At 41.5% G+C, this 25,290-nt stretch overlaps 1 protein-coding gene across 1 annotated transcript in view; it reads right to left on the bottom strand.

Moving 5' to 3' along the window:
• LOC122939486 (double-stranded RNA-specific editase B2-like) overlaps nucleotides 1-25,290 on the bottom strand; it is a 529,987-nt gene that overhangs the window by 208,264 nt on the left and 296,433 nt on the right. Inside the window, exon 4 of the mRNA XM_044295555.1 lies at nucleotides 4,811-5,721. Coding sequence (XP_044151490.1) covers nucleotides 4,811-5,721 — 911 coding nt within the window. The remainder of the gene's footprint in view (nucleotides 1-4,810; nucleotides 5,722-25,290) is intronic.

The following is a 25,290-nucleotide window of genomic DNA, read 5'->3' as shown; positions in this document are numbered from 1 at the left end:
CACCGCTCATGTGCACAGCCCCATAGAAGTGAATGGGTCCGGATTTAGTGCGGGTGCATTCCGGTATTTTGAATGCCAGATCCGGCACTGATACATTCCTATGGGAAAAAATGCTGGATCCGGCATTCAGGCAAATATTCCGGTTTTTTTCGCCGGAGATATAACCGTAGCATGGCTGCAGTTTTCTCTTTTGCCTGATCAGTCAAAATGACTGAACTTAAGACATCCTGATGCATCCTGAACGGATTACTCTCTATTCAGAATGCATGGGGATATACCTGATCAGTTATTTTCCGATATTGAGCCCCTAGGACGGAACTCTATGCCGGAAAAGAAAAACGCTAGTGTGAAAGTACCCTAAAATATTAAGTTTAAATCCCCCCTTTCCCAATTTTACATATAAAATATATAAAGAATAAATAAACATATTACATAGCGCTGTCCAAACTATTAAATTATTAAAAAATATCTCCTATGCGGTGAGCATTCACCATTTTTTAGTCACCTTGTCACCCCAAAAAATAGGATAGGACTGTTCTATTATGGGCCGAACATTTCATAATATGCAAAATGCACGCGGCTTTTTTGGTGTTTTTTTTTTTTTTTTTTTTTGCGCGGTATTGAGTATCGCAATACTTTATGGTGACGAAAGCGAATCAAAATTTTGGTATCAAAACAACCCTATGCCGATTTGATCGGAGTAGCGTTGTCACGATACCAAAATTTTGATTCGGTTTCGATTTGGCTACTAAAAATTAGATTTGGCTCCTAAATTTTTCAGTTCAGGAGCCAATGGCTACCAGGTATTTTTTTTAGTCTGGAGCACTGCTATATATTTGTATTATATCCTTCCAATATTATTTGTAAAATATATAAAACATAAAAGGGCTAGATTTACTAATACTGTCTAAAAGTAAGACAGTGTAAACTTGGACTAGACAATCTTAAAGGTCGTCTGTCACACCTTTATCAGCATTAATCCAGCTGACATACGCACATCTCGCATGTAATGCTGTTGGTCCCATTTCCTAAGTTGGCTGCAATCTGTAGAAAATCACTGTTTGATAACATATAAATGAACCCCTTGGTCCCTTGCCCTGCAGTCTTGTGGGAGCGCGTTCGGCACACATGCTGTACAGGGATGGAGCACATGGCGACAGGGACGTTTCGGCAAGGGAGCGACAAACGATTATTAAGATTTGTATTTCCCCGTTTGTTATTTTATACAATTGGAAGTGGTTTCATGAAGATAATATTTTTAAAGGGCATGCCCACCTTTAATACCAATTTATAGTTTAGCTATAGATGTAATTGAAACCACATTTAATTACTTTAATTACTCCAAGTAAGCCATAAAGGAATTAATTATTAACCCATAGTGTCCGGGAGGGAGTCAGTGTTCTCAAATTTGGCCATCTTCTTAGATAAGATACTGAGATGTTATGCTGTTGGGGCAAAATCATATGTACGAGACACTGGTGATTTTCTGAATAAGATTGCTAATGTACAAGTGACGACACATACGCTGCTGGTTTCTTTTGATGTGGTGAGCCTCTACACCTCTATCAACCATGATGGAGGTGTGGAGGCAGTCAGAAGGTTTCTGGCTCAATCCCCATACACTGATGAATGTAGGGAGTTCATATTGGACCTGCTCGGTGTAGTCTTAAGATACAACTATTTTGCATTTCAGGATGGGTATTACCTACAACAGCGGGGAACCGCAATGGGTTCAAATATGGCGCCTACTTATGCCAACATGTTCATGTCTGCCCTAGAGGCTGAACACGTCTATGTATCCCACCACTACAGCCGAGTGCGGGGGTGGTGGAGATACATAGATGATGTTTTTGTCATCTGGGAGGGCACTGAGGATGAGTTGGCAGAGTTCCACACGTTTCTGAACAATATGGATCCTGAGATCCAGTTCACGCTTGTATACTCCACCGAGCAGGTCCAATTTTTGGATACCATGGTAAGAAAACAGGGTACCTCACTGGTCACTGACCTATACACAAAGCCAACTGACCGTAACAAGCTATTGAGGTTTGAGAGCTGCCATCCGAGATCTATGGTTAAGACTTTGCCACGGAGTCAGTTTCTCCGTGTGCAACGCATAGTGAAAGATCCAGCATTGTGTAAGACTAGGTTGTTGCAGATGGCAGACAAATTTACCCAGAGAGGATATCCGAGGAGTTTGGTATGCAGACAGTTGGATGGGATCGGAACTAGGAGGACTAGTGAGGTTACCAAACAGAGTAGGGTGCCTTTCATTTCCACATATAATGAGGGCAGCTACCAGATAGCGGGAGCCATTAAGAAACATTGGCCGATATTGAACAATAGCTTCAAAAAGGTGAAGGAGTTTGCTGTGCCCCCCTTGATGTCGTACAGGAGAGCGGACAGTCTGAGGGACAAATTGGTGAGGGCTGATGTTACCGGGGGTAAGGCCCCAGTTCAAACCTACATAGGCCGCAAGAAAAATGGGTGCTACCCATGTCTAAACTGTGTTAACTGCAACTATATGTTGAAAGGGGATAAATTCGTACATCCGGTACTGAACACCCGGTTTGAAATCAGACATTTTCTGACCTGTGATAGTTCATTCGTGGTATACCTCCTGTCTTGCCCCTGCAATCTTCTTTATGTGGGGGAGACAATTTGCGAGGTCAAGACCAGAATGAACTATCACAGGTATTCGATCCGACAGAAGAGGAGAGACCTTCCGGTGCCCAAACACTTTGTTGAAGCAGGACACAAAGAAAAGGATCTTAAATTCAGGGTCATAGACCACATCCCCCCACTTAAAAGGGGAGGCAATAGGGAGAAATTGTTGAAACAACGTGAGATCCTGTGGATACACAGACTACACACACTGAAGCCAGATGGCCTCAATGCGGAGTGCAGATGGGAACTATATGGATAAAGGAAATATGTGTATAGCTCATCAACGTGGGGGTTTCTTGTTCGTTCAGTCTGGTGTAGGAGAAACATAACAGTGCACGCCTTTTTGAACATACTAATATGATATACTGACACTGTATTTTTTCTATTCCAGGATGTTTTGATTAACTTGATGAACTTTTATCTTGGTATTGGATGGAGCCACCCTAGTCCTTGGATAAGGATCTGATTTTGGAATTACATGTGGACGCATATGGGACGACGTCAGACGGCCTGGGATCAGTACATGATTGCACTATTTGTCCAACACTGTTTTATATTGTACTTATAGACTGCTGATGTATGCGCGTCTCTGACCACACATTTGAGGGTCAGTGACTTGACATACACGCTATCTTGAATTTGTGTATGCTGATGGGATGAGTGTGTCCCATGACAGCCACACTATATGAAGTTATTGGTGATGGCAAAGGGAGACGACATAATCGCCTGAGCTAATGGCTGGGCTTGATTTTCCTCCCCCTTGGCCATTTCCAATCATACTGTTATTTTGGATTTGTGCGCATGTATTTGCCCTGGCCGCGCTGGGCTCGTCCGCTGGTCTAGGCTTGTTTGCGTCGCCATGGTGACGGCGGGGTCCCGCCTGCGACGTGACGTGCGCTGAACCACATGGTCTGGCCTCCCTCCCTCAGCAGCTGCGGCTCCTGCGTGCGTTCCGGTGGATGACGCTGCGGTCCATTGGAGCGTGACGTGGGGGCGTGGCGCCGTCGGGGGCGCGGCCAGAGCTGTCGGGTCCGGCGCATGCGCACTGCCGACTGGGGGACGCTAACGCTGAAGGCATGGCGATGTTGACAAGCATAATGTGCGTAGATGGTGAGCTCCCTCCAATTTTTAATATGGTTCAGCTGCAACTGCAGCATATGATTTTAACTCTGTGTGTACTGCACTGTATAATGGTCACTGTATAAAAGGGGCTTGGATCCTCTATACATTACGTATTGTATATGCACTATAATTGCTGTGCACATCACTTATGTTTTTATGAACAAGATGTACACCTTTGATGCACGTAAATGTGTATAAGTATTATGTTTATTATATCTGAACACCATGTGACTATGCAGTCCCAGGTCATGTGACTTGATTGTTAACAGGTGTAATCACTGATTGTCACTCACTTGTCTATGTAGTGTGGGTATATATACCCAGTTATTTGCACTGTTATGTAGCTTGATAAAGGCCTCATTGAGTAGGCCGAAACGTCGCTTGGATTAAAGTTTGGGGTCTTCACCAGTACACTAGAAGCTGGAAGTGCTGCCTCGTTTTTCGTCTACTATATATATATATATATATATATATATACTGTATATACAAATGAACTAAACTACTAAACTTGTACTGTATCATAATGTAGATACAAAAGAGAGAAAATGTGACCTGCACTGAAACACATTTGCATGAGACAGGGCGTTGTGTATTGTTAATTGGTACTATATTGGTGTGATGTATTGCTGGTTTGTATTACTTTGGTGTTGTGTATTGTTGTTTGGTGTTATGTATTACTGGTTTATATGATGTATTATTATGTATTTGTTTTATTTTGCTACTGTGTATTACTAGTTGTTATTTTGTTGCTGAGTACTGCTGGTTTGTATTATTTTGCCGTTGTGTCTTGCTGATTTGTAGGATTTCGGTGTTGTGTGCTGCTGGTTTCTGTTATTTTACTGTTGCTTTGCATTTTTTTTTTATTACAGTATATTAGTGTTGTATACCAATTCCACAATTTTAGAGCACCAACACTAAGCATATAAGACAGGTAGCAGCATATCACTGAAGACACTTAGTCAACTTAAGTATTTAATCACATATTTCACTTGTCCTCACAGTCTAGACCATGATCTCTTACCTGTGATAAGTGGTTACATTTACTCTTGTTGGGTATGTGGCTGGTCAGCTGAATATTGAAGAGTGCCTGTAGTGCAGCTTGCGCAGCTTGGGCTTTGGCCAACTTCTTGCTCCGTCCTGAACCTTCAAATGTCCTCCCATCCACTCTCATTGCCATCACAAAACATTTTATATGCTGCTTCTCCACAGTTTCTGAAAGGCAGACATACCTCAGCCCAGGTCTCAGCTCATTTAACATCACCACTGGGTTCTTCTCACTCTCAGCTGCGGATGCCATCTTGTGCTTGCTTTGTTTGGTATGGCCCATTAAATCCAACGTGTGACAGAGTAATCTCCCATGTCGAGATGCATATGCACTGGAAAGCAATTCATTATTAACTGGGCTATAGCCTGGGAAGTGCTCGCTGTGTGTAGATGGTTCAAACTCTTTGAACAGAGTATCTGGGAAGTCTGCCTGGTCAGATGTGAAGTCAGTTGATGGGCTGATGCAGTTTCCCATTGCAAAATGTGCTTGGCAAGCATTTGGAAACTGAACAAATGATTTTAAAGCCAACTCAGCTGCCCTCATTTTTGCTTTCTTTTTTGTAGGTCCACTGCCCTCAAAAGTGAGTCCATTTACTTCCACCGCTACAGAAAACACCGGGGCGTGCACCGGGCCAGTCTGTGAAACTATTCTGTATTGCAGATCAGGTTTTAATTCATGAAGCTGAACAAGAGCATTTTTTGGTGTCACTGACCATGATAGTTTCTTTAGTATTATCTGTAGTTTGCAGAAATGCCCACCATTACCTTCCTCCAATGGCCTCTTTCGTTTGAGACTGGTTGGTCCAACCTTCGATCTGTCAGTAGATAAGGCCAGGTCCTCTCGGTTCCTAACATTTCGGTTTTCCTTTACCTCTGCACTGCTGGTACCTATTTATAAGGAAAACATTTGGTGTCATTATAAAAGAGATAATTTAATTGTAAAATTATGAAATATCACCAGTTAATGGACTGTCAGCAGATCTTTTTTACATGAGTATTTGAAAGTAAATCTATTTTTATTAAATAAAGTTTGTTTTTAGAGTCATTTTGCTGTTCCTTTTTACATTTTCATTCCTATTTTTATTGAAAATATTTAAATTTTGCAGTTTTCACACTGACCCCTGAGCTCTAACAATAAACTGACTTCCTATTTTATGAAAATCACTTGTGCTGTGTACACTGGGGTCGGGTCAGCAGTCATCTTATTATCATCAGCATGCAAGACTGCATTGAATGGTAACATCTCTATTATAAGGATGGAGATTGACAACATAAGGTAACACAATTGGCAATAATTGATGCAGTCAGCTCAGTTGCAACCCTCCTACACCATGACTTTTACAGATGTCATAGAGCATGCCCACAACAAACTAGAATTGTCATAAACCTTTGCTCCCATTCCAACTGCAACAAATGTAGAAGTTTAAAAAAATAAGTTGCAGACATCACTGCATTTGGAGGATTTATTACAAAAACTGGAGATGAGAACCTGAGATTTTGAGTGATACAACTCAGAATGTGTATCCTTTGGTAAGACTTTTTACACTACACATCAGGGTTAGGATTTCATCAAATAACTCAGTGGAAATCCATTTCCAAACACAAGCCATCTAAGACCAATGTGCAGATTAAATATCCAAGGGTGTTTTATTTATTTTTTTAACAGTTAAAATCCTCCTACTTCATCTTGCAGTTTTCTTCGCCTGTAAAAATATAAGGAAAACATGAAGGTGTGAATTAGAAAGTTTTTTTTCTGGCTTTGAAAGAGAAGCAGAAAATTGGAGTCGAGATGAGTGAAAGCAGCCTGCACGCTTCAGTTGATTCAGGATTCAAAAGATTTTCACAGTATCAAGGTCCAAATTCACCTTGTGAAATAGAAAAATAAGGTCTATGATAAATAATCCCTGTTACAACCCACAAAGAAATAATGCAGTTTTAAATTCTAAAAATATTGGGGATATTTATTCAGACTGGAATTTCAAATGCTAGTCTTAAAAGGGTTTTCCGGGACTAACTAATTGATGACTTATCCTTAGGATTGGTCATCAATATCAGATCAGCAGGGGCCCTAGGCATAACATTCTGTAGTTCTGTTCGCCTCCCGACCAGACTGATCATTAGTGGATCCTATTGACTTGTAAAAAGGCAAATGAGAAAATGATACAGTAGATTACAGACTCTTTTCCATTTTCCATCCTATTTTGCTGTTCCTTAGATATGCGATTGCAGTTTGCTGGTGGCCCACTGCATAAGGGGTTAATGTGATGTCATATTTCATTGTGTAAACAGTTAAGTGGCCAGCCTTCTGGGTAAGTTGAAATGTAGTTGCTAGGTGTGGGCTGGCCCCATCCTAGTTTTTCAGAAGCTGCTGTGTACTTAGTCAGTGAGTAGTGTGTGAAACTGGAGCCTGGTGTGGAGACAGAAGTACAGAGAGAGAGAGAGATTACCTCAGAAAACAAGCAACTGTGAGCAGGGAGCAGTGAGTAGAACAAAAAAGGTCTGAATAGACAGGAACCAACAAGAGCCTCTGAGAGAGAAACTTAACTTAAGAGAAAGTAGAGCAGACAATACAAAGGGTGAGTGCTGAAAAATACAAGCCAGTGACATTTAACACATGCATATTGGTTGTAGACTTCACTGCATTGTGGTTGGGAAGAGAAGTTGCAGGCACCCTACCACACTTAAGCATCAGATTGGCGATCTGCTAAAAGGACTACACCCCGCTGGAAGTATTGTAAAGATACATTGAACTTAAGAGAATATTAAGAGAGAAAGATTGCACTACTTGGCCGAATTTTGGAAGATTGTGCAGGATATCTAGAAAGAGACTCAGAGGAGATCTCCATATTATTTATCCTCTTGGCTCAACTTTTCCCTGAGAGTACCAGGTTATAAAAAAAACTAAACAAAATTTAGCTATATTCTATCCTATATGTGCCTATATGATGTCTCCTAATGGTTGTGTTGTGAATTTCAGCCTGTCATAGATTTTACTAGCATGTTGCCATATTGTATTGAATTTGTTTCATAAGAAACTGGAGTCCTTAACAAAATAAAATAATTTGTAAGGATGGATACGTCTATAAGTTGAAAGATCACACATTTTTTGCTAAGCTTAGTCTCTGTATGCACGGTTGGGGTTATTTCTGGTGTGCATGTTTGAAGATGTATTCTCCCAGAAATTTGCAACCATATGCACAGTTGCCTAACTCTTCCATTGACTGCTAAAAATTGAGGTAAAAACTGGGGTAAAATAGAAAACCACCCACAATTCTGCCAGCTTTTTGGGGGTTTTAATATCATGTTTACCGTGAACAAAAAAAGACACAACGTCCTTATTCTGGAGCTCAATATGATTACAGCCATACCAAACTTGTATAGTTTTTATTTTGTTTCATTGCTTTTTTAAAAATATAATATTTTTTGAAAAAATTAACTTTATCTTTGCATCACCATTTTCTGACAGCCATAACTTTTTTATATTTTGGTCTACAGAACTGTATGAGGGCTCGTTTTTTTCAGAACGAACTGTAATTTTTATTGGTACCATTTTTGTGGTAGGCATGACTTTTTGCTTACTGTTATTCAATTTTTTGGAGGGGAAAAAGGTGATTAAAAAATGCCAAAATGTGTTTTTTATTTTTTTTCTGTTATGGCATTTGATGCACAGGATTTTTTTTTACATAATTTTAATAGTTCAGACATTTTTGAATATTTGTAATTTTGATCTCTTGTCCTATTCACCCTAATAGAGATATATTAGGGTGAATACGATTTTGATGCGCTCCCTGCTAAACTGTGTACAGCGCAGCAGGGAGGTTACTATGACAGTCCTGGGAAGCCTCAGCAGGCTCCACACTGTTATGGTAACTGATTGGCACCTGGCTATTTCACTGTGGGTGCTCTCAACGGTAGACAGAGGGAGCTGCATCCCTCTGCCTTACCTCACAGGTGCCGCGATCACTGTTGATCATGGCATCTGAGGGTTAAATGATGGGGTTCAGTGCGATAGTTGTTCCCCATCATTGTGGCCGTGTACCTGCAGTATTATACTGCTGACACCCGCTGCATATGGAGCGAGCTTGCTACAGCAGCCTGATCCATACAAATCCAGGTGCATAATGGTGCACATGTACGTCATTATGCGTTAAAGCATAAAATGGTCTGAAAAAAAAATATTTTTGGTAGCAAATGCCTGCCGGCACAAAGACTGCCTGGGGTCATGTGATCCTTCTTCATCTTTACAGTCTTCTGATCTGAAAAATAGCAGATGCCATTTTGAGAAAGTAATTTGAATTGAATTGCCCAAAATTTGAATTTGACCCGAATCTTTGGAAAATTTGGGCTGACTTCTATTTGTTTAGCACCAGTTCACTCATCTTTACATACTGGTAAATATACAGTTACAACAAGCAATTCTCCAATGGCCGTCTCCTTTTCTGGATGCAGGTTTGCTTTTGTACATTTTGAGCTGTTTTTTTGTGCTAGAATAATAAATCTCCAGGTCTGAATAAATATGTGCCTTACTCCAAACAATTATACGTTTAGTTCTGGTTTTCCACCAAAAATTGATTTACTCCGTGAAATGGTTTCAGGCATGCCTGAGACTTGGAGTGGAATTTCAACAACTGTAGAAAAAAAACCTGATTATGTTCATTTGTTGTGTGTTTACATTTTCTTATATGAATTTTCTGATAATTAGAATTCTGTTCCCGTGCCGCCACATAATTACGTTTAACACTAAATTGCCGGATTTCAGCTAATAGAAGACAGTTTCACTAGGGCAAAAAATGTGACAGCCAACTGATTAGCGTTCACATGATATTAGACGCTCGTTATTTCTATTTCGCTTTTTTCAATTTACTAATAACAGCAGCAGCAATGGAATGCAATATTCACTTCCCAAGATTAACATGCGGCACGATATGATATACTATAATAAGTACTAACGAGGTAGCATTTATATGTCGTGTTAATTACTGCCAGAGTCATTTAAAACCTACATTGTTTTTTTTTTACTGTGAACCTGTCACAGTACGGGGCCATTAAGACGCGAGGGCATCATTTAGGTCAGGGATGCTCAATCTGCAGCCCTCCAGCTATTAAAAAACTACAAATCCCAGCATGCCCTAATAGCTGTAGGCAACAGCTGGAAGGCCGCAGGTTGGGCATCCCTGATTTAGATGTTATAAAGGTAGCTGCCACTAAATGCACCCAACAAACTGTTGTTCAAGAGGCCCAAACCTAATTTGCCACATGTACAGAGGGGTACATGAATCGCTCCTTGTCATTCATTAAACGGATTGTCCCATGAGAAATATTTTACAGTTTTCAAACCAGCACCTGAATCTGAATACTTTTGCAATTGCATGTAATTAAAAATGAATTATAGCTACTGAGTTATTCAATAAAGTCTATCTGTATAGCGCCACCTGCTGTTTGCTCTTTTTCTAATTTTTCTGTCTGTCTCACTGAGATGGAAGCACATGCTCAGTTCCATCCTTCAACTGCCACCAGCTGCAACAGAAAGGAGACGCCCTCTGGGACACGACACGCCCTTTAAGCTGCTAACTTGAAATAAATCTACAGAGCAATTGCAACAATACATGTGTGTTACAGGGCTGTTTCTAGCTTTGTTAGAAAGAGGTTGTCATGTACTAGATCATTTTTATTTTTTACATTCATAGGATAACCTCTTTAAAATCAATCTTTTATTACACTAGTATCGAAGCTTGGATAAAAGTTACTTCGGTACTGGCCAAAAATTCATTAAAAGCACTTCTTAATGGAATGTCTACTTGTCTACTAAAAATACAAGTTGTGCACAGCCCATAAAAACTTATCTTATGCGTTTCAAAATTATACTGGTTTCTTAGGTATAGCTTAAAAAATCCTACACTGAATGAATTCTCCCTGTTAACCCTTTTTGTAATCCATGTTACACCTATAGCGAAAAAGCAAGTGAATTTACCTGTAGACATGCAGAAACGGTATGTGTGGTGGTACTTGGAGATAAGAACCATGCGTCGGGATATGTTTACACAGACTCAAAACTGACCCCAAGTATTCCCCTTATGATACATTCCCTCATAATGTGTAGACTATAAAATTGCTATCACAATGGGAGAGCTTAAGAAAATAAAATTCTGGCTTATTGTCCTTTACCTCTTCACGTTGACCAATACAGTGTGCTATGCAGAATAAAAGCAGTATTGTTCTACGTTCCAGTTCTGCATACCTAAGCTATTTTAGTACACCAGGTGGACCATAAAGGTCCTCCAGTGACAGAATATCCATTAATCTCTATCAAAGATGCAGAGCAGGTGACCAAAGGACAAACTATTTTTCTTGCTAACTCTTCAGAGCACCATTCACAACTGGGCAACGGTTGGCTTTGAGAAGCTCTTGCTTTCTCGAGTATTCATGCAAGTTACAGCAGAGGTGGAGGACTGAAGGAGAGCCGCGTGCCTTTGGGGCTGGTGATTAGGAACCCATAGTAGTGTGTTATTAAGCCATTATAGGCCCATTAATCTTTCCTGTAACGTAACAAGTCAAGAAGAGGGAAGTGAGAGTTGATTATAAGAGGGATGTGGGCTGATTAAACAGGATCTCCTTGGAACAAGAACATCTTGATTTTCGAAGAGAGGAGTAGAAGAGGTTATAATATGTACATATGTCATATTAACTGATGGCAAAGAAGTAGAAATGGAAAGGATTTTATCTTAGTATTTCCGATTCTGTCGAATTTTATTATAGGACCTAATTTTCTATTACAAATAAACACAAATGTTAAGTTTTAGAAGTAAACAGATTATTTTATTGAAAAAATGTTTACTAGTTTAGCAGAAATTGATTCTAACCTTTGTTTGAACTTGTTTGAACTTAGGGCATATCCACACAGCCATATTATGTGGTATCATGTTCATAGACTATACTGCCGTGTGGTTTAGACTTCAGTACTGTGCCCATTTTAGTTTTTTTCTCATTTTCATTTTTTCCTACCCACATTTAAAAAGCCATAACATTTTTAGTTTTCCATTCATATAGCAATTTGAGGGCTTAATTTTTGTAGGATAAGTTGTATTTTTTATGGCACCATTTAATTTACCATGTCTTCTATTAGAAAACACAAAACAAATTCTTTGTGGAGTTAAATTGAAAAAAAATCCATAATACCGACAATCACAATTTTAGACAGCACACCACAGCCGACCCTCACAGACAAGACCTGCTTGAGAAAGGGCTCCCCACTAGAAGGGCCTGAAACATTGACATTCTGATACTTACGGCTAAATGAAATGAATTAATAAACAATCATATTTGAAAATCATGTTAGTGTGCCGTCTAAATTGGGCTATATTGAAAAACAGATCCTTGGGTGAAGAATAGTCAACCATTGATGTCACCCAAGAAAAGCCATAAAGACGAGTTCTGTTTCCACTATTTGATTGATCACAATTCTGACAAGGTTTTATGGGTTTTGATATTGCAGACTGTAAAAAATGTCCAGAACACTGTGCATGCACTTCAGCCACAGGTACTGTGCAAAACACACCCTCCTTGAGCTGCAAAGGCAAAATGCTCTTCCCCAACATCACCTGATATGTAATATTTCCACCCATTGCAACGCCACACTCCATATGTTAGCCTGCTTGTACTAGATTAGGAACGAGCAGTCAACAATTTCTTAATGCAGGAGTGTCACGGCTGTTATGGTCCGGTGGTAATGGACCGTGACACTTTTGCTGTGCATGCTTGTTGCTGTTGGCAACGTGTTGCTAGCATGATTTTACACTTCCCCTTTAAGGCTGGTGTTCCTTCCCATTTTGGTATGTTTAGGGTTAAAGGAGTGTGCAAGGTGAAGCTGGGTGTGGCCTCATGACTCTTCTTATACTGGAGTTGCGAACATGGGTTAGTTGTATGTCTGCCTTTGTATGAGTGGGAGCTTTGCTCCTCTCTGGATGTGTCACCTGTCCATGAGGGCGTCCTTGTGGAACAACAAGGTCTTTGGCAATGTCATCCCGATGTTTCCCTGTGTCCCCTTACCCTTCCTCATCTGTTTATGATGTTTGGTGTGGGTTTATGTAGAGGGTGTTTGTTGTATGTCATTTGGTGTTCCATGTCTGGTCTATTTGGTGTTTGTAGTCCAGCATGGTTGTTTGACATTTCTCCTGTCTGTCTGTGCCTGTGGAAGTGGGCTCCATGGTTTCCCAAAGGGGTGAACCACAAGTCAGCAAGCTGTAGTTGTTTCACCCAGTCGTTGTGGCAGGTGAGTGGTGGTTGTTCCAGTGCGTGTTGTTTGCACTGGGCTCTTACCTGCTGTTATGTGCTTATGCTTTTTCTCTGCTCCTTCATTGTTGTTAAGCCTGTGCTTTTTCTGTGTCTTGGAGGAACCAGTTGTCTCGTTCTCCTTACAATACCATCAGGGATCATCAGGTTGAATTATGGTCCAAGGTTCTGGATATGAGCCCACCCACCATCAGGGTTGGCTCATACAGTCAAGAGGTCAGGGATTGTATTTCGGGATTCATAGGAGGTGACGTGCTCACTTATACTGGCGTCCAGGCCTAGTGGCGTGGTCTTATATAGACATTGTATGGTGGGGGGTTTTTGCTCACTCCCCACTGTGACAAGGAGATGAACAGGTTTAGTACCCGGTGTAATTTCCATCTTAGCTAGTGGCAGCACATGTGTGACACGTACCGTTTGCTCAGGCCGTTTGAAGAGGCCACTTTATTTGTCAGTCGGCAGAACTATGGCATGAATGATGTCTTTCCACTTCTTCACATCCTGGAGGGGATGCTGAGAAATATGATTGGCAAGAGGACAGAAGACATGGTGCCTACATCTCACGGACACTTGAGCCCTGAGGAGGATGAACTGGCAGAGGTGGAGGAGATGATGATGATAAGGAGGAGGACATAAATGCCCAGAAATTTTTTACACACATACTATAGGTAGTTTATCTGCCCAAGCAACAGGAGAGGAGTAGGAGGGTGAAAACAAAGATGACGCAGATGTCCCCGACAGACAGTGGCAGTATGCAGTGGAGATGGAGGCAAGAAGGCCCTCCGAGTCTCTTGGGCAAATGGCCAGATGCATGTTGTCATGTTTTCGTAGTGACAGCCGCATTGTCAGGATTCCGCAGAGGGATGACTATTGGCTATCCACATTGTTAGACCCTCGATCCAGGTCAAAAATGGGTGCATTTTTTAGCCCTTCTGAGAGGGATGAAAAAATGGACTATTATAGAGACATGCTGAGGCATGTAGTTGGTCGCTGCCTACGGGTGCCTGCTGTCCTCAAGAAGGTCTGACCCTCTGCACTCACACTCCATTGCCATAACTGCTGGAAGAGGGGGAAGGAGCAGCACCAGCTCAGTAAGTAGCAAGTTAAGTCTGGAGTCTCTGATGAGCAGTTTTCTTCAGCCACCTTCTGAAGAAACCACCCAGCAGCAGCATCAGCAGTGGGACATCCAGCAAAACCTCAACCAGCAGATGGTGGCATACTTCAACTGCACCCTGTCCCCCATGATCCAATATCCCCTTGAGTAATGGGAATGCAAACCTGAAGTTTGGAAGCAACGGCCGAGTTTGCCATGGGCATGTTTTTCTGCCCAGTCAGTAGTGTAGCATCAGAGCGGATGTTTACTGCGGCACCTTTCCTCCCCAAATGTTGAGAGAATAACCTTCATAAAGATGAATCAGGGGTGGATCAACCAGGATTTCCAGGCACCAGTGCCTGATGCAACAGAATAGATCATTCTGCCACTAATAATCATACTGTAGTATGCTGCCACACCGGAATATTGTGTAAAATGAGCCTTTACTTCTGGCATGTGCTGCTGCCACTATTCTGATGCTGACACCCGCCTGCTGCCTCTACTGCCACTCTTACAATGGGGCTTCTTGACCTACTGATATGTACATGTTACATTTTTAAAAGGTTATGCGTGGTTCTGTGCCTTGCTATCATACTGTTGTTGTTGGGTTCTTTTACTACTCTGATCTGCCACAATCTTGTGCTGTATGCCACCGCTTCTGCCCTCCTTCCCCACTCTGTCATGGGGCCACTATTGTCACTGTTGCTGCCACTGCTGCTACATTGTATTGATATCCGTTTGCTCCAATTCTGTCTGAAAACCATTTTAATGCCAGATTTGAAAATGCTGCATTTAGGCAGATGGGCCTGGGTATACCTGATTTATAGCGATTCAAATCAAATAGCTCAGACATTTTCAGACATATCTGTTATGTTTTATTTTATTGGTTATGTATTTTTTTAAGGAAAATTGGGAAAAGGGGGTGATTTAAACTTTTTATATTTTTATGTTTTTTTTAAACAATAAGTTTTACACCCCTTAGCGGGCTACAACCTCGTATATTTCGATCCCTTGTACCATAACAAAAATGCATGATGAATGGAATTCTGCCACACTACCTGCTGATCTGTGTCTTGTGTGCAGCTCAGCATATTACCATGACAGGCTTACGAAGCTTCAGTAGCACTCAGACTGTCATGATAACTGGTCTGAGCCCCAGTGGCGTTGCTAGGGCTGGTGTTACCCGGTGTGGAAGAAAATGGTGTCACTACCCCCCCAAAGCAATAATTTTTTTGCCATATATGGGGGCTATGGTGGTGCTACTGCCATAGGGGGCATCCGTTAGCTCAGCAAACCGCCCCTAGCAGTCAGAGCCTGGTCTGGGGAGGGGCACTTCCAGATTATTTTCTGTCCGCTGCCACAAAACGATGGTGCTTATAGAACAGACTACACAGTGTAGCGGTATACTGTATATTGTGTGGCACAGTGTATGTTATATGTGTATAACAAACATATTTCATATGAAAACTTACAATTACTTGGCTTGACCCTTGGGGATCTCGGACACCACTTCCACACTTGGCCGGGGGCTCGGTGGAGCTGATGTGCTTTATCCTAATGAGAAATAATACATGTGCCAGTATCATAGTGCCAAACCCCCCCATGTACCAGTATAAGTGCCTCCCCCCCCATGTGCCAGTATCATAGTGCCATCTCCCCCCCCAATGTGCCAGTATCAAGTGCCTCTCTCCTTCCCATCCCCATGTGCCAGTATCATAGTGCCAAACCCCCCCATGTGCCAGTATCAAGTGCCAACCCCCCCATGTGCCAGTATCAAGTGCCTCTCTCCTCCCCCCCATATCCCAGTATCATAGTGCCACCCCCCCAAAAGTGCCAGTATCAAGTGCCTCTCTCCTTCCCCCTCATGTGCCAATATCAAGTGCCTCTCCCCCCATTTGCCAGTATCATAGTGCCAACTCCTCCCCATGTGCCAGTATCAGGTGCCTCTCTCCTTCCCCCCATGTGCCAGTAGCCAGTATCAGATGCCAACCCCCCTCCCCCATGTGCCAGTATCAGGTGACTCTCTCCTCCCCCCTCATGTGCCAGTATCATAGTTCCAACCCCCCCCATGTGCCAGTATCAGGTGCCATCCCCCCTCGCCCCATGTGCCAGTATCAGGTGCCTCCCACTCCCCCCATGGCAGTAACAGTCGGGTATTAAAAAATAATAAACACTTATACTTACCTCCATGTCAGCGATGCAGCCTCTTCCTGTGTCCCGCGCTGTATGTCCATATATGGAGTCAGTGCTTGTGTATTCTAATTTAGCCTGTATTTCAGAAAAGTTTCTGATGGGATTCGAACCCACGACCTTCTGTATCAGAGGCAAAGCACTTACCCACACAGCCATAAGAAGTGCAATGCCTCTGAGTGAAAAAATATGAGACTTCTACTGTTATAGCTGGCTAAGTGTACATCTATACACATGACAGCTGCCCTAATACACCCAGCACTGCTATATATCTCTATATGAAAGCTGTCCCAGTACACTCAGCTCTGCTATATCTCTATATATGATGTACACTTAGCCAGCTATAACAGTAGAAGTCTCATATTTTTTCAGTCAGTGGCAATGCAGCTCTTATGGCTGTGTGGGTAAGTGCTTTGCCTCTGATACAGAAGGTCGTGGGTTTGAATCCCAGCAGGAACTTTTCTCAAATACAAAAGGTCGTGGGTTCGAATCCCAGACACATCCTCTCCTGAGATGACTATGCCTGGGATTCGTAAATGAGAAGTGTGCAAGTTGCCGGCCCTGCTGGTGTCACCCGGTGCGGCCCGCAACGCCACTGCTGAGCCCCATGATTTCACGGCCGGGGTTCCGTACTAAGTCAGACATACTGCCTGGTAGGATCGATCCTGCTGAATAAAATTATACCAGTTATTATATATATATATATATATCAGTTATTGCATTCTAGAGGAAAAAAAGACTTTAATTATTTATGCAAATGAAGCAAGGGGAGTGGCCAGTACTGTGGAGCAGAGGTGCTAGGCTCCACCCTTCTGCGCACTGAAGCTCTCACATGCATTAAGAATAATAGTCTTTTTGTCGGAAATGCCGCAAATGATTTTCACAACACAGGTATTAAGTTAATCAGTAGGACCAACCCCACCGGGCTGTATGCCTGGTTTAATAGGGCTGATTCTGATTACAGGGCCGCTTTAATAAATAAATATAATAAACTGAAGTGTAAATTTGAATTAAAATTGCATTACAATGGAATAGGTGGACAAGATTTGTACAATGTTTTCCTATTAAATTGGAATGATACTAATATACCATCCTTTTCTTGCATCCTTAAGATGGCTGTCAATCACTAATAAGACAACCTCCTCATGGAGGGAAGGCTGTCACTCACTGATAGGACCTCCTCCTCATAGAGGGAAGGCTGTCAGTCACTGATAGGACCCCCTCCTCATAGAGGGAAAGCTGTCAATCACTGATAGGACCACCTCCTCATAGAGGGAAGGCTGTCAATCACTGATAAGACCACCTCCTCATTGAGGGAGGGCTGTCAATCACTGATAGGACCATATCCTCATAGAGGGAAGGCTGGCAATCACTGATAGGACCGCCTCCTGGACTTCAAAGCTCACAATGAGCAGGAATTATATATCAATCTGTTCAGTTTCTCCTGCTCTATAACATGCTGCCTGTAGCTTACATCTCATTTTTATGGTGGCAGGTTCCTTTTAAGATAGAGAACACATGTTAAAAATCTTAATGTGCTTGTGCTATGAATGAGAAAACCACTACTATGGTCTTTCCTGAGCCATCATAAGTTAAAACTAGACTCAACCTAAAATGCTTCAAATTCAGATCCAACCAATAAATATGGCAATTTTCTGGTAAAATACATGTATCAGTTGTATCGTAGCTCCTCTTTACAGTACAGTAAAGTACAACATGTTCTATACTGCCCCCTGTCTCTGTCTGGTACACTGTGTGTCACACAGGACCTTGAAGAAGCTTCTGCTCTCATCATAGAAGGTGATTTACAGCTTATAGCATCTATCACTGACTGTTATATGAAAGTGAATAAAATGAATAGTCAGGGGGCACTTGACTATCTGGAACCAATGGATATGCAATATAGTATTAGAGTTGTAATATAATGGATTTATTCAATCAATTATGTATTTAAAAAATTACAATTCACATTAGATAACAAATTCCTATCACAACGGCGCCAATACAATACTCAATAAAACACTAATGAATAAAATGTAAATATATAAAAATAAACAATATACACATATATATGCACAGTATTGTGTTAGGACAACTGTTCAAAGAACTCCTAAAAAGGCACTGATTTGCAAGTAGAGGATTACTATAGCTGTCCTCACACTTTGGTCAAGGCAGACCAGTGTGCTCCAGTCCTCAATGTCACAAGATAAATGCTAGTCCTCGAGGGGTTAATGATGCAGTCTATGCAGCGAGGGTTAGCAGCACTATATAGTTTGTAAATGTCAATGAATAACCCCTACAGTTATAAATAAGCACCCGGATTTCAGTGTGCTATTCCGTCACTTACAGTTCGGACTGACGTATCCGATCAAGGCATCAAACAGGTGAACGTATAAATAGATTCGATGCACATATTTGATACGTTATAAATAAATTCGATGCGTATATTCAATAAATTATAGATATATTCGGTACGTATATTCGGTACGTTACCCTTCCAAGCGCCACATATGATAATTAGATCCTCCTAGATTGGATTCTGTCTTCATGCGGTCAAGACGCCGGCTTGGTATGGAGGACCTTCCTGTTGAGTCACGTGTTGTCTGATCAGATGATCTACTTTATCCACGTGATCCAGTGTGGGGCGGAGTTTAGAGGTGGTGTCGAAGGCTATAGCAGCTTGTGGCAGCTTATAGCAACTCACAGTTGTATGAAAGTACTTGCTTATCTATATTAGTTATCTGCTTATTTTTTGTAAATTTTCATATATTGAGATGACATTTTAGGGCTTTGGAACCATAGAGTTATGGACTCAAAATGGTTTCAACATACAATGGTCCTCCCAGAACCAAATAATATTGTAACCTGAGGGACCGCCTCTGTACACAAAATAATAAATAAATCATCAACATATTGTATATAGTCTCATGTGGAGAACATCCCTGATACAGTTTGGAAATATTTATGTTGCCCACTAAAATGTTGAGAAATTTTGCTTTTATATGTGACTTCCATCATCTTGTATTCTCCAGTACAATGAAAATAAACAGAACCAGCGCTTACCTCTGGTTGTGACCTACAACCCACAACTAGTGGTACTGAGGAAAACTGCCAAAAAAATTACATCATGTCCTACATAAGGGTGACCGACTAAAAACAATCTTCCCTCCTTACTAGCTTACCGACAACCTCCAAATCTAAGGAATATTTTGATGAGATCAAGTTCAAGGCTATATACCACAGAAAAAGGAACTAAACCCTGTAATATAAGAAGATGCGAAACCTGTTCAGATAAGATAACAGATAAGATCCGGATCCCCAACACACAGCAGGACTATAAGATCCCTAGGACATTCACATGTTCTACATCTAACGTTGTTCATCTAATTCTCTGTACTAAATGTCCTGTTGGGAGCCTCTACATTAGAGAAACAGGACAGGAAACTCAATGCAAGGATGAGGTCCCACCTCCACACAATTAAGGAGAAGAAGCTACACTTTCCCGTGGCTAAGCATTTCTGTAGCCCAGGACACAATGAAAAACACCTGAAAGTTCTCATATTAAAAGGTAACTTCAAATTCCAAAGAGCTAGAAGAATTTGGGAATACAAATTTATAACACTGCTTGACACTTTTAATACTGGACTGAATTTGTCCCCGGGATTTTTGACACACTACAGGATCTAAAGAGTCTTCTATAGACACAGTCGGAGCACCAGGTCTCTGAGATAACATCAATTTAGAGACCGTAAAACTTTCACACCTCTTATCTGTAAGATATGTAACATCATTACTTCTATTTTCGTTAGCCATTAAAAGGTATCAAACCTGCAATATTCTTATTTTGTTTCTCTTAATGATAGCACTAAACTAGTCTCCCATCATCTTATCATCAGCCAAGCTGTGTTGTGTAGTCCCATTCAAAAATATAATATTCCATTATCACCATTTCTAGAAAATGCTAAATAGCTTATACCTTTAAGGTTAAAATACTTAATTCTCTACCTCCCATCACTGCATACGATTAGCATTACGGTATTAGTGAAAATATAAAAGCTAAGACATCTATGAAAAATGCATTTTCTATTACAACCCTCTTTATGCACAAGGCATCAGCTCCTAAGTGTACTTTACATACCTAGTGCCCTGCAATATATTCCATTTTTCATTATCTTTCAAACTCTTAGAGCATAGCTTATTTCCTACAGTATGGTGATGCGTTATCATGCACGGAAGAGTTAAATGGGCTTGTGTGATCATCATGCTCCCCGTCCTCAGAACGATAATGCATCACTAATAATGACAATGCCTGTGTCTCTAGGTCGAAAGGGCTCAGAAAAACCAGTCATCCAATTCTCCATGCTACATTTGAAGAGATAATATTGTTTTTCCTGAAGGTTATTCTACTTTCAAAATGTGAAACTTTTTTTCTTGATACAACATACTTAGTAAAAAAATGTCTGCTTTATAACCATGATTGATCGAGTGAATATTAATAAAGCATACTTTGATCAAGCATAACATTAAAGGCTGATATTGGGTAGGTCTCTTTTCCAGCAATTTGTTCTATAGTAGCTCTCGAGACAAACTAACCTTCACTTCCCAGTCTTGGATGTCCATGAAATTGTGGCTGGTTTGACCAGTTGTTCTTTCTTGGACCACTTTTGGTACTGTATGTACTAAATAGAGATGAGAGAACTGATTCTTTACTATCTACAATCTTTTAAATTCGATTTGGGAGAAATTTTCCAAAGAGATGAGTGAGAGAGATAGAGAGAGAGTAAGAGAGGGACAGCAAAAAAGAGATTGATTTCCAAGCATTCAACATACATTCGATTTGGGTAGAATCGATTCTTACCGGATTCGGATGAATCGGACCCAAAATGAATTTTAAGAAATGTGCTCACCTCTAGTACTAAAGACTGCCTACCTAGAATACTCCATAAGACTTGTCATTTTGGAAATCCTGGGACCCAGTTGGCTAGCTATAAATAAAAGCACAAACAAAACAAATTTTTTAAATCAAAATATACAAAAAAGGAATGGTCGGGAGTGATCCCCTGGAGTTTCCCTACTCGCTACCTACAGCAGAGCCCTGGGCACAGTTGAGTAGGGAAACTGCATGGGGATCACTCCTGACAGGATGGCTACTCTGCCCACCTGGACAACCAGATCAGGTGTAGGTTACTTAGAGACTACAAGGTGCAGTCAGGTTTTTCCTTCCTGATCCCACCAGGAGCATTTATTTTACACGCTAACCAGATTCTACAAGATCCAGTAGGACCATTCCTTTTTTGTATATTTTGATTTAAACAAGTGTTTAGTTTGTTTTAGTTTTAGGCCTTTTATTTTATCTACACTGATTAAAAGCTAAGTCATAAATATTGTCTTTCCTAGCTGAGGCATGCTCCTGGTCATAGACCCAGTTGTATAGCCAAATTAATAACTTAACCAGAGTTGTTACCAGTCATAACAGTAATTATAATATGGCACCCATACGTATTGTAAACTTAACCGATTTGTGGGGTCACCTTAAAAAGTAACTTTTAATAGTCAATGTTAAAATAATAGGCCCAATAATTATCAGACTAGAAACTACATACACCAGTAGTCATACACCAAAAAATGATATGAAATGGTAGAGAGTAGAAGCAAGTGTGAGGTGTAAACGCTTGCTAAGAGGGTGAGTTTTTGAAACATAGGGATACAAATAAAGAGGGAGACAGATGCTGGGTCTCTTCCCCTAACTCATCCCTAGGTTCTAACTAAAAAAATATAAAGCCCTCACTGTATGTCCCTTGGTGTCCCTTGCAAGCAGTGACAGTGACTTCCCAGATTCGTCGGAATACAAAGGTAACACTCACCAGGGAACATACAGACCGTTTTCAAAATGAGAAAGTCCCGACGCGTTTCACTGGCAGTAAGGCAGGTCATCAGGGGACCGATAGACACCATAAGATACACAAGTATACACAGTGGATAAACATCCAATCCAAGGCGCTTCCAAGTATGCTGGAGCGAACAAGGAAATAACAGCATTACAGGTAAAACCAATACTTAGCTCTCCATGTGTACAGATTCATGGTCCGCTCCTCTCCTGCGTATGGCAGTGATGGCAGCGAATGCTCATGCTAGCGTTCATTTAAAGCAGCGTGGGCTTGAATAGGTCCGCCCCTTGGATCACATGATCCGTCACGCGGGTCGTGACGTAAATGGTCACAGGTTCCCCGTGTCACAGAAGGAGGTTACATGATCGGGACTCGCACTGAAGGTGTGTCCATGCTGCCCATTATCCTTCCCCCTCGCAATGTGGAAAGGAGATAGGTCAGATAGTGTAAAGGGGCCTAGATATGGAAGTAGGGATTTATAGACATGGGCTAACTCAAGCACCCTAAATCAACCATACATAATGGCATTAATAGCCAAGCAGAGTGCGTCACTTCTATAGAATCAAAGAAGGCGCTACCAAGGTATTTAATCAGCAGGTTCAAAGGACAACATAACAGTTAGAAGAATAGTTGAATAGATATGATGCTACTTATTCAAGCCTAAAAGGATCAAAAATATGAATCCAAAGCGGCAGATGGACCCCTGTAAACGATCCAAACACAAGGAACTTATCAACAGGAGGTTAGAACAGTATAATTCAGTGTAGCCTGCAGGAATCAAGCATACGGACCCACAGCAACAATTTAACCCTATTGCATGTACAGAACACACAGAACAGTAGCCCCTATGTGTATTATGGACACGCCAAATAATAGTAAAATAGAGTGTACTCATTACTCTCAGAGGAGGCTACTGAGCCGGGGGATACAGATAGTCAGCGGGACGACATATTTTTTTCTCAATGTAGCAACCAAAAGAAAGTTGCTCATTGAGGCCATTTGGTTGTGAGGTCCTCAATTCGAATATCCACCATGTCTCCCTTTGTAGTATTTTCCTGTCCCAGTCTCCTCCTCTCTTCAAGGGAGGGATAAGTTCAATGGCCATGAATGTCATACCCGCAAAATTACCGTTATGGCTCAGTTCTACATCTTTGGCTAAGGCTACTTTCACATTAGCGTTCGGGGCTCCGCTTGTGAGCTCCGTTTGAAGGCTCTCACAAGCGGGCCCAAACGGACCCGTCCAGCCCTAATGCATTCTGAGTGGATCCGCTCAGAATGCATCAGTATGGCTCCGCTTGGCTTCCGCTCTGCTCAGCAGGCGGACACCCGAACGCTGCTTGCAGTGTTCGGATGTCCGCCTGGCCGTGCGGAGCCAAACGGATCAGTCCAAAGTTACAATGGAAGTCATAGGGGGCAGATCCGTTTGAAGGTGACACAATATGGTGCAATTTTCAAACGGATCCGTCCCCCATTGACTTTCGATGTAAAGTCTGGACGGATCCGTCTGAATACAAATTACACTTAGACTTTTTTCTGAAATATAATGCAAACGGTTCCGTTCTGAACGGATACCATCGTTTGCATTATAGGAGCGGATCCGTCTGTACAGATACCAGACGGATCCGCTCCGAACGCAAGTGTGAAAGTAGCCTAAGGGGGTGTCTCTACCATGTCTAATGTCACCAAGATGTTCAGTTGTCTAGCCATCATAATTTAGTCCTTGCTGAAGGGGCTTAGGTTCTTAGCTTGTCCGTTTTTCCTGCTTCCAAGACTTCAACCTCAATCAATAACTGTTCTCTTGCTAATTAAGGCCTTGTTCACACGTCAGTTATTTGATCAGTTATTTCTATCAGTTTTTGTGAGCCAAAACCTGGAGTGGAGGCTACACAGGGATAAAGTGTAATGAAAAGATCTGCACCTGTCGTGTGTTTTTGACCCACACCTGGTTTTGGCTCACAATAACTGATGGAAATAACTGATAAAAAAACTGACGTGTGAAGAAGGCCTAAGGCCTACCTAAAATCTTCATTGGAGGTACTAAAAGAGTTGGACAAAATGGAGTGCTGCTCTTTTTTGTCCGCTAAAATGATGGATACTCAATGGAGTCACTTGGGCACCTTGTCATCCATCATATCACGCATCATTTTCATTATAGGGCTCCTAGGACGGAGCAGAAAAACGGAAATAATTAGTGGAGGCATAGTGACAATGTGAGCGCGCCCTAATATATATTATCAATGGTATTTACTTCATCTGCAGCTGTTTTAATGTTCTGGCTGAAAAGGTAAAAAGGTCAACAAAATCATTTTTGTAATTGATAATGGATTTAAAGAGAAATTTAAGTTACAATTTATAGACATGAACTGTAATATTGGTTAAAGGGGTTGGCCCATTGGAGACATTGATGGCATATTGCTAGGATATTTGCTGGTTTCATGTCTTCTATTCAGAGAAGGATGCCCCTGAAGTAAAGGAGAGCACACCTCGCATGTGCGGCATGCTCTCCATCCATCACTGTGGTCAGCTATTTTCAGTAGTCTAATGGCGGGACTCTCCATTCACCTCTCTGGGACTGTCAGAAATAGCCGAACCAGCACTCAGCTATTTTCAGAACTCCCATAGCAGTGAACTGAGGGTGGCTGCACATGCGCAGTTGTTATAGCTTCACTACAGGGGTCCGGTTCTGGAGATAGGAGTGGGACCCAGAAGTGGGACCCACACCTATCTGACAATTAGGGCATATCCTAGCAATATGGCATCAATGTCCCAGATGGGAATACCCCTTTAAATTATTTATTGTTTAAAGGGCATCTGTCAGCAGATTTGTACCTATGACACTGGCTGACCTGTTACATGTGCACTTGGCAGCTGAAGACATCTGTGTTGGTCCTATGTTCATATGTGCCTGCATTGCCAAGAAAAATAATGTTTCAAAGTGGTTGCCAAAGTAGTAGTTGCGTTGTCATTACACCTAGATACTCTGCTCTCTGCAACTGC

The sequence above is a fragment of the Bufo gargarizans genome, chromosome 5 (genome assembly GCF_014858855.1).
Source record: "Bufo gargarizans isolate SCDJY-AF-19 chromosome 5, ASM1485885v1, whole genome shotgun sequence".
Lineage (NCBI taxonomy): Eukaryota > Metazoa > Chordata > Amphibia > Anura > Bufonidae > Bufo > Bufo gargarizans.
Note: the sequence above shows the minus strand (reverse complement) of the source record. Positions and strands in the feature narration are given on the sequence as shown.